The 12,133-nt window shown below is 43.9% G+C and overlaps 1 protein-coding gene across 1 annotated transcript in view; it reads right to left on the reverse strand.

The window, feature by feature from the left end:
* Positions 1–224: 224 nt before the first annotated feature.
* The window catches only part of LOC130312578 (uncharacterized), a 41,089-nt gene continuing 29,180 nt past the window's right edge, over positions 225–12,133 (reverse strand). Inside the window, exons 8-9 of the mRNA XM_056552585.1 lie at positions 3,601–3,726; positions 225–1,441 (exon numbers count right to left, since the gene is read on the reverse strand). Coding sequence (XP_056408560.1) covers positions 1,361–1,441; positions 3,601–3,726 — 207 coding nt within the window. The 3' untranslated portion in view covers positions 225–1,360. The remainder of the gene's footprint in view (positions 1,442–3,600; positions 3,727–12,133) is intronic.

Below are 12,133 nucleotides of genomic sequence, written 5' to 3' on the forward strand. Positions count from 1 at the left end.
TAGATTAATTTATCTTTATGCCTTTGTAAAGTTATGGATCTGTGATGCATGTGTGTGGCATAGTATTATTATTATTATTATTATTATTAGTGTTATTATAAAAAAAAAATATATATATAATAGTTTACAAAAAAAAAAAAAAATACAAAAAATAAAAACATAAAAAAAAGGGGTGTGGTGTGTAGTGGGAGTGCTTGTTGTGTTTTCTGTGTGTTTGTGTTTTTCCCAAGTCTGGGTGTTTTTGAGTTACAGCTAAATAGTGCTATTTTTATGTTTCTTTTTTGGTTATGTAAGTTGAGTATGCATGTGAGTGTGTTGTTAGATATTAGGTTATGTAAGGTGTGTTTCTTTTTGTTAGGAAAACTGGGCTGGCCGGTTAGGCAGGATTTATGTTCTTTTATTTTAAATGTAAAGTTTTGGTTTATGTTATTTCATGTTGCTGTTTTCAGTTATGGCCAAGTTGTGCTGGTTTTGTGTTTTTGTTATGATTTATATTTTTCTAATAAAAGATCTACAGTATAACATTTATTCTTATAAGACGACAATGGACAGAGACTATTAAACCAGCTGTAAGGGTCACGGCATGTGGTGGATCCTCTGGAGCTGTGTGGATGATGACATGAGCCGTGCCAGGGAGCAGAGTCTAAGGTGCCGCTGGTTTTCATCAGAACCTACCACAAAGCGGGAAGGTCTTGCTGCGGCAGACGACACCCAGGTCGCTACCCCTGGCACGGCTCGCCCACACAAGTAGCTGGGAAATAGCGTGGCACAGAAGGAGACTGTCAGGATGTGGCAAGATGGCAGAAGGTCAGGGCAGGTAACACAGGTGCAGGGGAGGTAAGGTAGCAAGGAACAGGTACACGGTAACAGAGACTTTCACTATGACAATAGGCAACCAAAGATCCGGCAGGGAACCAAGGGATGAGCTGATATTTAAGGACAGGGGACAGGTGTAGACACTTGATTAATTGAGTACTGGCCCTTTAAGTGAAAGAGCTCAAGCGCGCGCCCTAGGAGGCAGGGGCACGCACGCCGGAGCTGCGAGGACATGGAGAGGTGGAAGATGAGGGAGGTGAGTGACGGGCTGGGATTCGCATGCAGGCGCGTCCCGCGATGCAAATCCCAGCGCCGTCGGCAGTGGGGACATAAGCAGAAAGCGCTCACGGCCGCAGAGGCTGAGGTTCTCATTGGTTACTTCTGGTCCTTTTGTTGTTTATCACCGGTGGGTAATCCTAGTAGACTATACCGACTGCTGATCACTGGTGGGTAATCCCAGTAGACTATACCGACTGCTGATCACTGATGGGTAATCCTAGTAGACTATACCGACTGCTGATCACTGGTGGGTAATCCTCGTAGACTATACCGACTGCTGATCTGCTGCCTTCTGGTCCTGATATGGAAGCCCAACAGTGGAGTACGAGGAATCTGGAGCAGGTGCCTAAAATCATATATTTTATCCATTAGACCTTTTTATGAGAAGAAGTAAATATTGTTTCAAAATGCCAGAAAAATACATATTTTAATGTGAAAACTTTCCCCCAAAGGTCATTTATGATCTTATTAGGAGGACATAATGTGTGGAAAAAATAAGACAAAATAAAAACATAAATAATACAAAAGTTGGGAAACAAAATGGCCGACACAACAGCTTCTGGTCCACCTGCCATTAAGATACTCCAGTGCTCAGCATTTGGAACAAACTGTTCCGAACGCTGGAGCCGGGAGCTCGTGAAGTCATAGCCCTGCCCCTTATGATGTCACGCCCCGCCCCCTCAATGCAAGTCTATGGGAGGGGGCATGACGGCTGTCACGCCCCCTCCTATAGACTTGCATTGAGGGGACGGGGCATGAAGTCATCAGGGGGTGGGGCTATGACGTCACAAGCTCCTGACGCCGACTCCAGCATTCGGAACAGTTTGTTCCAAAAGAGGAGCAGCGGAGTACCCATTTAATGCTCTACTTTGGCCAATATCTGCTCAAAATCCACATGTGTAATGACATGAAGGTCACATTTGGGATTCCATACAGCTGGACAGGGAACCCATTCCCTACCTCTGTTTCCTAGTCGGATATGTGTCTTTGTTATCTTTGGCTAGCCTAGAAATCATCTCTACCTGCCGAAAGCCTTCTACCTCCAGCCACTGCTCTGTCTTGTTCTACAGCTCAGATTTGGTGGAGGGGCCATTGGAACTTGCCCACCATAACCCAACAATGACTGGATCAGAAGCTGAGGAGCTAACCATAGGGATAGGTATCCAGCACTCACCAACCACTTGCTCTTCAGATACAGCGGTTTCAAACGCTGAGAAGATACAGCTGTTTCACTGAGAGGGCCTGGACTGGAAGTAAGAAACCTACAAAGTGATCTAGGATTGGGATGAGAGACCATGACATCCAAAAAGATGCAACGTGCGTCCATCAGGTCAATATCACCCGGAGCCAAAGTGGATCACTAACTAGTTATAACTCGTGCTCCAGTTTTTACCAGTAAACCTAATGTGTGTCAGAAGAATGGAACATTTTTTTTAATTAAAAAAAAAAAACGTGCACAAAGGATGCGGTCTATCGCTAAGCCCTTCTCCAACAGGAGAGAGGCCCCCCAACAAACCTAACCTTCAAATCCGGGCCAAAAGGCAACTGCAAGGATCCAGGTTCGATGCCCCTTTTTTGCCGAAGCTACTAAGGGACCGCAAATGCACCTGGCTTCAACCTAGGCGTTAACCAGGGTATCAGCCAAGGAACCATATACTGATGGCACCTTGACCGAAGCCAAGATGCCCAGGGGTTTCAGGGAGGTGAGGAACCAAATGGCCACACACACCTCCCCTCGACTGCCAGGATGGACACCTAGAAGGGCTACCGCATCCTGACAATCCTGTGTACAAACAAAACACGTAAATTGGCACAGTGACAAAAAAAAAAAGTTAATGAGTGCAGATATACTGCCCGGTCATCCGGCTGGATCTATAAAAAATTTCCCTGATCCTAGCCAGAAGGCCGGGATACCAAGGGTGAGTGCCAAAGGTGAAGAGTGTGTGGTGCAGTGCATTCACTCATTGAGCTATAGCACCCAGTGAGTTTCGGCATCTCAGGGTCACCACTCCCCGAGGCACAAAAGTACCCCGGCTCTAGACCCTCCCAGCCTCATGACGAGACCCGGAGAAAACAGGTCACTTCAGGGCAGCTGTTGAGCTGGTTACGTGGCACCAGCCCCGAAATGCCCCAGTACACCTGCTCCTCCATGCAGCATCAATATAAGAACAGAAACTACACTTGATCTTAGCCAAAAGTCCAAGAAGAATGGAACATTTCCAGTAATATACAATATGCACGCTATAGAGACATGAGGGGAGGAGCCCGGACCCATGTGGAGGTCTCCAGGGGTCACATCGACCTCATTTGAAGAGACAAACAAGTTTCAAGCCATAAAAAGGCAACACTAGGAGGAGACTATCAAGTTCCAGAAGTATGGCCAATCCCCAATGTATTGTGCCCACAACCTACACCAGAAGAGTTTGCCCGCATGTTAATGGCCCATAAACTCCCATCCAGCCCCCCAAAGACATGACAATGCTCAGCTGACTCCAAACACCTTACCCTCATGTGGTCATCAGAAATCTCTTGGTAGATGTGTCCAGGCTGGGGATGCTGTGCTGGATCCTCATTGCCTTGTGGATGTCCGGCCGTGGCGTAGATGGTGACTACATTAGTCCCAGGCTTCATCTTCAAAAACAGCACAAAAGAGTGAGTATTGTAGGAAACAAGATTCACGGAACAAGATTGTAATGGTTCCACATGTGGTAAAGCTACCTATAGAGCCACGTCATAAAAGGTAGAGGCCTCCGGACAACGACTCCCATGTCTGCCTGCTGGGGGTACATGGACTACAAACACATGTGGGACCACCATACACATCCTATTTCCTCTATTATAGGTACTTGATAATTTTTTGTCCACCAACATATGTCCAGTATGTACAACTCTAATCTCTATGATTAGTTATTGGCTATAGTAGTTCGGGCCATGACACAACTTCAGAGGAAGAGTGTCGGGGTGGTCAGAGAGGAGGCCAGAGTAGCCTTGCTAATGTGACCGACCGCCTTGACCACCTCTATAGATCATCTATATAGAACAACTGTAGAAAGTCTGAAAGTTCTAGAACTTCTCCCCCACCTTGGAGATAACCATGGCCCAGGCAATGAGAGAGCAATGACTCAACCTGGTTTTGCCCGAAGTGTTAAACTTTTCTGGTGTTTGGCTGCAGCATCATGCATAGCTGTGGCAAGGCCTCGGCCAATAAGGAGTTGTGGACATCTAGCCAATGGCTTGTGGCCCCTGCACTTAGTCCAGCGTAGGGACCGGCTCCATGTTGTGGAGTCATCACTTAGAGCGATTACACAAGTAGGCAGGGATAGTGGATCTTGGTGAGAGCAGGATTGCACTGTTCCCTGCCCAACGTGACAGATAGCCTTGAAAACATCTTAGAGGGTAAGATATGTGGCTACAAATTTTACGCACTATTTGCTTCTGGACTTTTTCTACTTTAGATAATTTTTTTTTTAGTTCTTCTTATACTTTTTGTATAACCTATGTTTTAGGATGAAGAGCTCAGTCCGAATTGGTGAGTGTGTAAGTGAAGCACTAGAAGGGTCTAGATGGTGGAGGCCATGCACAATCCGCACATACAGTAATAAAGGGCCATTATATACTCTTTAAAAGGAATTGCCTGTCCATCCATTCACCATAAAGAATATTTTGGTTTTTACCTTAATTTTGGGTCCACTAATTATTAAAGGGGTACTATGCTGCACCACATGGAGCGAGCGGCGGGGTCGTGACATCACGCCACGCCCCATCAACGCAAGTCTATGGGAGGGAGGTGGCGGCCACCACGCCCCCTCCCATAGACTTGCATTGAGGGGGCGCGGCGTGACAAGGGGGCATGACCGTGATGTCACGACCCGCCGCCAGGACCCATCATTCTTAACGAACACCAGATGCTGCAAAGAGAACGTGGGGGTCCTAGCAGCGGGACACCACGATCAGACATCTTATCTCCTATCCTTTGGATAGAGGATAAGATGTCTAGGGGCGGAGTACTCCTTTGAATACCATATACAGTATTTCATCCCTCAGTATTAATGAGGTTGGGGTGTTCCCCCCCCCCCCCAGAGATGAGACCCCCATTCCACTGTTCTGTATACACACCAGGGGGAGATATTCATACATTGGCCCCCACGACACTGGTCAGCTAGAGCTGGTCTGATGTGGTTCTCCATAAATTTTTACTAAGGAAAGTGTAATATTACATTTCCCTGATGGTCAGGAGCATCCGCCACATCTCCAGGGGGTCCCTCCAGATTCCCATCAGATCTCATCCCCTAGAAGATAGGAGACTCCAATCCTAAAAGCAGGTAAGAGAGAAGTCAGCTCACCCCCACAACACCTCTCCGCACGGATCCGTACTGACTATGTACGTGTAGAATCAATAAAGAAGAGGATGAACCAGCGTTCAGGTAAAATCTCCAAATCTTTAAAAGCAGAATTCACTCCATAGTGCACAGAACAAGGTCACTGGACGCGTTTCGAGCGGATCACCGCTCTTTATCACAGACTACAGGGCTCACACCTCACCTGCCTTGAATAAGGGAAGAGGAAGAGTATTCACATCATAGTGTGGATTAAAAAGCAATTAAGAACAATACAACGACTTAAACATGTACTCAAACGCATGCAGTGTGAACAAGACCATATACAGTCATGGCCGTAAATAATGTCCCCCCCTGTATTCCCTGTGTCCCCCCTGAGTATTCCTCACAGGAAAGGATTGCAGTAACACAGGTTTTGCTATACACATGTTTATTCCCTTTGTGTGTATTGGAACTAAACCAAAAAAGGGAGGAAAAAAGCAAATTGGACACAATGTCACCAAACTCCAAAAATGGGCTGGATGCCCCCTCCCATAGACTTGCATTAAGGGGGCGGGGCATGATGCCATGAGGGGGCAGGGCTTTGACGTCACGAGCTCCCGGATCCAGTGTTCGGAGCAGTCTGTTCCTAGCAGACTACCCCTTTAATGGGAAATTCCCTGGTGCTTGTGGTATTGTGAAAGTTCTTGATCATTTGAACATATTGACATGTTTTGCAAATGTTTTTACGGCAGCAATAAAACCCGCTGTGATGTAACCAAGTACTTGTACAATGGTTGGTCAGCATTCTCCGAGAAAGCTGATCTGCTGGTGTGGGGGCTCGTTTCGAGACTATAGAGCATCCACCGGCCAATATTTGTGATAATGGGGAATCTTCTTTCAAAATGTGAAGATATTTGTAAATAATATTTTTGGCTTCCTTGAAAGAAGGAGAATACATAAGAGCCGATACTGTTTTTTGTTGAAAAGACATGATTGTTTTTTTTGCCTATTTGTATTGGACAGTAATGACGTACGGTCTTTATGTGATCCTATTTTTTCTGCTCTGTCAATAATCGTGTATGTGTAACCCCTGTCCTTTAGTCTATTTATCAATCCCTGTTAGTGCTGTTGATATATGACTTCACTACTGCTGTTTCTTTTTAGACGTGTCAGTTCACCTACTGGGATGGCTTTAATTGTATGGATCGGGTGATTACTATCGTCTCTCAACAATGTGTTGCCAGATGCCGGTATTCTGTATGTGGCAGTCTGGATTTGGCAGTGTTCATCTACTGTGATGTTTAAATCTAGAAAAGAAATCTCCCTCAGTGACATATGGAATGTGAAATAGTACTGATTGTACTGAATAAACAGTGGTACAGAAGGTACATCGCCACTTCAGACAAACAATACGTCATCTATGTACCTTCCGTACCACTGTAACTGTGCCAGACAAACAATACGTCATCTATGTACCTTCCGTACCACTGTTACTGTGCCAGACAAACAATACGTCATCTATGTACCTTCCGTACCACTGTAACTGTGCCAGACAAACAATACGTCATCTATGTACCTTCCGTACCACTGTAACTGTGCTGAAAAATGATTGTGAACATCAAAAACAAATTGATGCTCCCAAAACGACATAGTTAGGTTTGCAAGGGATGGGGAGTGATGGGGCCCCCATTGAAACACCACTGCATTGCAAATAATAAGTCTGATTGAACTCAAAATAATTGTGCAACATTAAAGGGGTACTCCCATGCCCCAGCATTCTAAATATTTTGTTCAGAGTGCTTGGAGCGGGTCCCATCGATCGTGACGTCACGCCACATCCCCTCCATTCATGTCTATGAGAGGGGGCGTGACGGTCCATAGACATGAATGGAGGGTGTGTGGTGTGACATAATGAGGGGCGTAGTTGTAACATCACGATCACGGCCCTCCGCTCCAAGTGTTCTGAACAAAATTTTCTGAATGCTGGGGCATGGGACTACCCCTTTAAAAAGTGGGTGACTTGCATGAAAAACTCACTTAAATCAAGTCTGTACTCCCTGAATCTTTTTAAGTGGAACTCCAGCACTTGCAACGCAACCTGGCATGGAATGCAGGTGTAGAGCGAGACAACGTCACTTGTGACCCATACCCATCCCTGCTTCCAGTAAATGTTAGTCACTTGAGCTAGCACATCCTTTGTATCCTTAAAAAATCCCGGTACCCGTTGTATCAATGGCTGGAGGAGTAAATCCAACCACAAGGACAATCTCTCGGTAAGGGAGCCCTAGATTACATAATGGGTCGCATAGGGGGAGGGGAAAACCATTCAGTACTGGCGTTACAGGATTTTTAACAGATAAATATTCTCGCTGTGCCTCTGTAATGGCTCCCAAACCAAAACCTTCTTCCAAGAGTTTAACTGAATGCAACAGTGGGGTTACCCTCCAATTTTCTATGTGCATCATTGAGCATACTTCCCATTTGCATGATATAATCTGACGTGTCCATAACGGTAACCATACCGCCTTTATCGGACATTTTTGTTATTTTTCAGTTCACATATGGCCTGTCGCTCGCGACCCATCACATTATCATGCTGCAGTTTTTTTTTACCGTTGGATTTGTTACTCAGAGTAATTAACTCTTTAATAATACATTCCTGAAACCGCATCAAGCATTCAGCCCTGGACTAGATTGGGTAGAAATGTGGATTGGGAATTGAATGATATTCATTGGTATGAAACGTACCAGTACTGGCACTTTGGGTGAAATTAAAGGGGTACACCACTGGAAGAAATTTTTTAAAATCAACTGGTACAAAGTTAAACAGATTAATAAAGTACTTCTATTAAAAAAAAAATTTAATCCTTCCTGTACTTATCAGCTGCTGTATGATACACAGGAAGTTCTTTCCCTTTTGAATTTCCTTTCTGTCTGACCTCTCTGCTGACAGCTCTGTCCATTTTAGGAACTCTCCAGAGCAGGAGAAAATCCCCATAGAAAACCTATCCTGCTCTGGACAGTTCCTAAAATGGACATAGGTGTCAGCAGAGAGCACTGTGGTCAGGCAGAAAGGAAATTATCCTGTGGATCATAACAGCAGCTGATAAGTACTGGAAGGATTAAGATTTTTTACTAGAAGTAATTTACAAATCTGTTTAACTTTCTGGCACCAGTTGATTAAAAAAATGTTTTTCCAGTGTACCCCTTTAAGGTCCTGTAATGAGACAAGAGACTGTTGTCCCCAAAGTTCATACCTCTGAATTAATTCAATGTAACATGACTTTTTGACTTGGTATTGGTTTTATCTTCTTAAAAAAAAAATTTATGGTTAGATTCTGAACAAAATGTATTTATTTATTGGCAAACAGAAGAAAAAACATCAAAATCATTAACTGGAAAGAAGTTACGTCCTTTTAATGTAGTTGGACTTGTTCATCCGTTACGTTAACAGATGAAAGGTTCAGGACCCCTTGCGGGGAGTGTCCCGTTTCCTCAGTTGGCGCTCCGGGCCACACTTCTTTTTGGGTTTTCTGCCGCCTCTGCAGCGTTTTTTGGTTGTCGTTTGTTGCCATTGGGCTTGCGGTAATATGACAAGTTTTTGGCTGTTGCACGGTCACAGCATCTACTTCAGAATTGTCACCGCTTCCTGAGTCTACCTCTGAGGAACTGAAGGTAACATTGCTTTTAGTGGGAGAGGTGGGGCCTCAAGGTTTTTTTTTCAAGATAGATTTAGGTAGGGTATTATGTCCCTCCCACCTGCCCCACCTTTCTTGACCTCCATGATTTGATTCTCTAGTTCTTCCACTTTTTCATTTATTTTCTGTATGAGTGTTTCATAATCTGGCAACTCTTTGTATTGAAGAGTCCGATAAAGGCGGTATGGTAATGTGATGGGTCGCGAGCGGCAGGCCATATGTGAACTGAAAAATAACAAAAATCTTACTGTAAAAATGTCCGATAAAGGCGGTATGGTTACCGTTATGGACACGTCAGATTATATCATGCAAATGGAAAGTATGCATAATGATACCAGCACATAGAAAATTGGAGGGTAACCCCACTGTTGCATTCAGTTAAACTCTTGGAAGAAGGTTTTGCTTTGGGAGCCATTACAGAGGCACAGCGAGAATATTTATCTGTTAAAAATCCTGTAACGCCAGTACTGTATGGTTTACCAGAGACCTACAAGGGGATTTCCCCTCCGCCTATGCGACCCATTGTGTCGTCTAGGGGGTCCCTTACTGAGAGATTGTCCTCGTGGTTAGATTTACTCCTCCAGCCATTGGTACAACGGTACCAGGATTTTGAAAGGATATAAAGTATGTGCCAGCTCAAGTGGCTAACCTTAACTGGAAGCAGGGATGCGTATGGGTCAGGAGTTGCGTTGTCTCGCTCTACACCTGCATTCCATGGCAGGTTGCGTTGCAAGTGATGGAGTTCCACTGAAAAAGATTCAGTGAGTACACACTTGATTTAAGTGACTTCGTCATGCAAGTCACCCACTTTTTAAAGGTTTAGTCCCATACCCCAGCGTTCTGAACATTTTGTTCAGAATGATTGGAGTGGACGGCCGTGATTGTGACGTCACGGCCACGCCCCTCATGTCACACCCCACCCCCCTCCATTCATGTCTATAGGAGGGACCATGACGATAGTTACACCCCCTCCCATAGACATGAATGGAGGTGTAGTGTGACGTCAGGATCACTGCCACCCGCTCCAAGCGTTCTGAACAAAATGTTTAGAACGCTGGGGCACAGGAGGACCCCTTTAATGTTGCACAATTATTTTGAGTTCAATCAGACTTATTATTTGCAATGCAGTGGCGTTTCAATCGGGGCCCGTCACTCCCCATCCCTTGCAAACCTAACTATGTCGTTTTGGGAGCACCAATTTATTTCTGATGTTCACAATTCTTTTTCAGCACAGTTACAGCGGTACGGAAGGTACATAGATGACGTATTGTTTGTCTGGCACAGTTACAGTGGTACGGAAGGTACATAGATGACGTATTGTTTGTCTGGCGCAGTTACAGTGGTATGGAAGGTACTTAGATGACGTATTCTTTGTCTGGCACAGTTACAGTGGTACGGAAGGTACATAGATGACGTATTGTTTGTCTGGTACAGTTACAGTGGTACGGAAGGTACATAGATGACATATTTTTTTGTCTGGCACATTTACAGTGGTACGGAAGGTACATTGTTTGTCTGGAGTGGCGATGTACCTTCCGTACCACTGTTTATTCAGTACATGAATGCCAATCAGTACAATCTTACGTTCCATATGTCACTGAGGGAGATTTCTTTTCTAGATTTAAACATCACAGTACATGAACACTGCCAAATCCAGACTGCCACATACAGAAAACCGGCATCTGGCAACACATTGTTGAGAGCCAATAGTAATCACCCGATCCATACAATTAAAGCCATCCCAGTAGGTGAACTGACACATCTAAAAAGAAACAGCAGTAGTGAAGTCATATATCAACAGCACAAACAGGGATTGATAAATAGACTAAAGGACAGGGGTTACACGAACACGATTATTGACAGAGCAGAAAAAATAGGATCACATAAAGACCGTACGTCATTACTGTCCAATACAAATAGGCAAAAAAAACAATCATGTCTTTTCAACAAAAACCAGTATCGGCTCTTACATATTCTCCTTCTTTCAAGAAAGTCAAAAATATTATTTACAAATATCTTCATATTTTGAAAGAAGATTCCCCATTATCACAAATATTGGCCGGTGGATGCTCTATAGTCTCGAAACGAGCCCCCACACCAGCAGATCAGCTTTCTCCGAGCATGCTGACCAACCATTGTACAAGTACTTGGTTACATCACAGCGGGTTTTATCGCTGCGGTAAAAACATTTGCAAGACGTGTCAATATGTTCACGTGACCAAGAACTTTCACAATACCACAAGCACCAGGGAATTTCCAATTAAGAAGTATCTTAACTGTTGCAGCACAAACGTTGTATATGTCATAGAGTGCACTAGCTGCAATTTAAAGGGGTACTCCGGTGGAAAACATTTTATTTTAAATCAACTGGTGCCAGAAAGTTAAACAGATTTGTAAATTACTTCTATTAAAAAATATTTATCCTTCCATTACTTTTTAGCAGCTGTATGCTACAGAGGAAATTCTTTTTTTTATTTTATTTTTTTTTTACTTTTTTTTGTCTTGTCCACAGTGCTCTCTGCTGACACCTAAGTCCATGTCAGGAACTTTCAAGAGCAGGAGAGGTTTGCAATGGGGATTTTCTCCTGCTCTGTACAGTTTTTAAAATGGACAGAGATGTCAGCAGAGAGCACTGTGCTCGTGATGTCAGCAAAGAACTCTGTGTTCCAAAAAAGAAAATAATTTCCTCTGTAGTATTCAGTAGCTAATAAGTACTGGAAGGATTAAGATTTTTTTTATAGAAATAATTTACAAATCTGTTTAACTTTTTGGCACCAGTTGATTTAAAATAAATAAATAAATAAAGTACTCCTTTAATTGCTTTTTAATCCACACTTGTGAACACATGACGCTCATACTCCTCCTCTTCCTTTATTTAAGGGAGGTGAGGTGTGATCCCTGTAGTCTGTGATGAAGAGCGGTGATCGGCTTGAAACGCGTCCAGATGACCTTGTTCTGTGCACTATGGAGTGAATTCTGTTTTTAAAGATTTCAATGAAGCTGGAGATTTTACCTGAACGC

Source organism: Hyla sarda, chromosome 1, assembly GCF_029499605.1.
Source record: "Hyla sarda isolate aHylSar1 chromosome 1, aHylSar1.hap1, whole genome shotgun sequence".
Classification (NCBI taxonomy): domain Eukaryota; kingdom Metazoa; phylum Chordata; class Amphibia; order Anura; family Hylidae; genus Hyla; species Hyla sarda.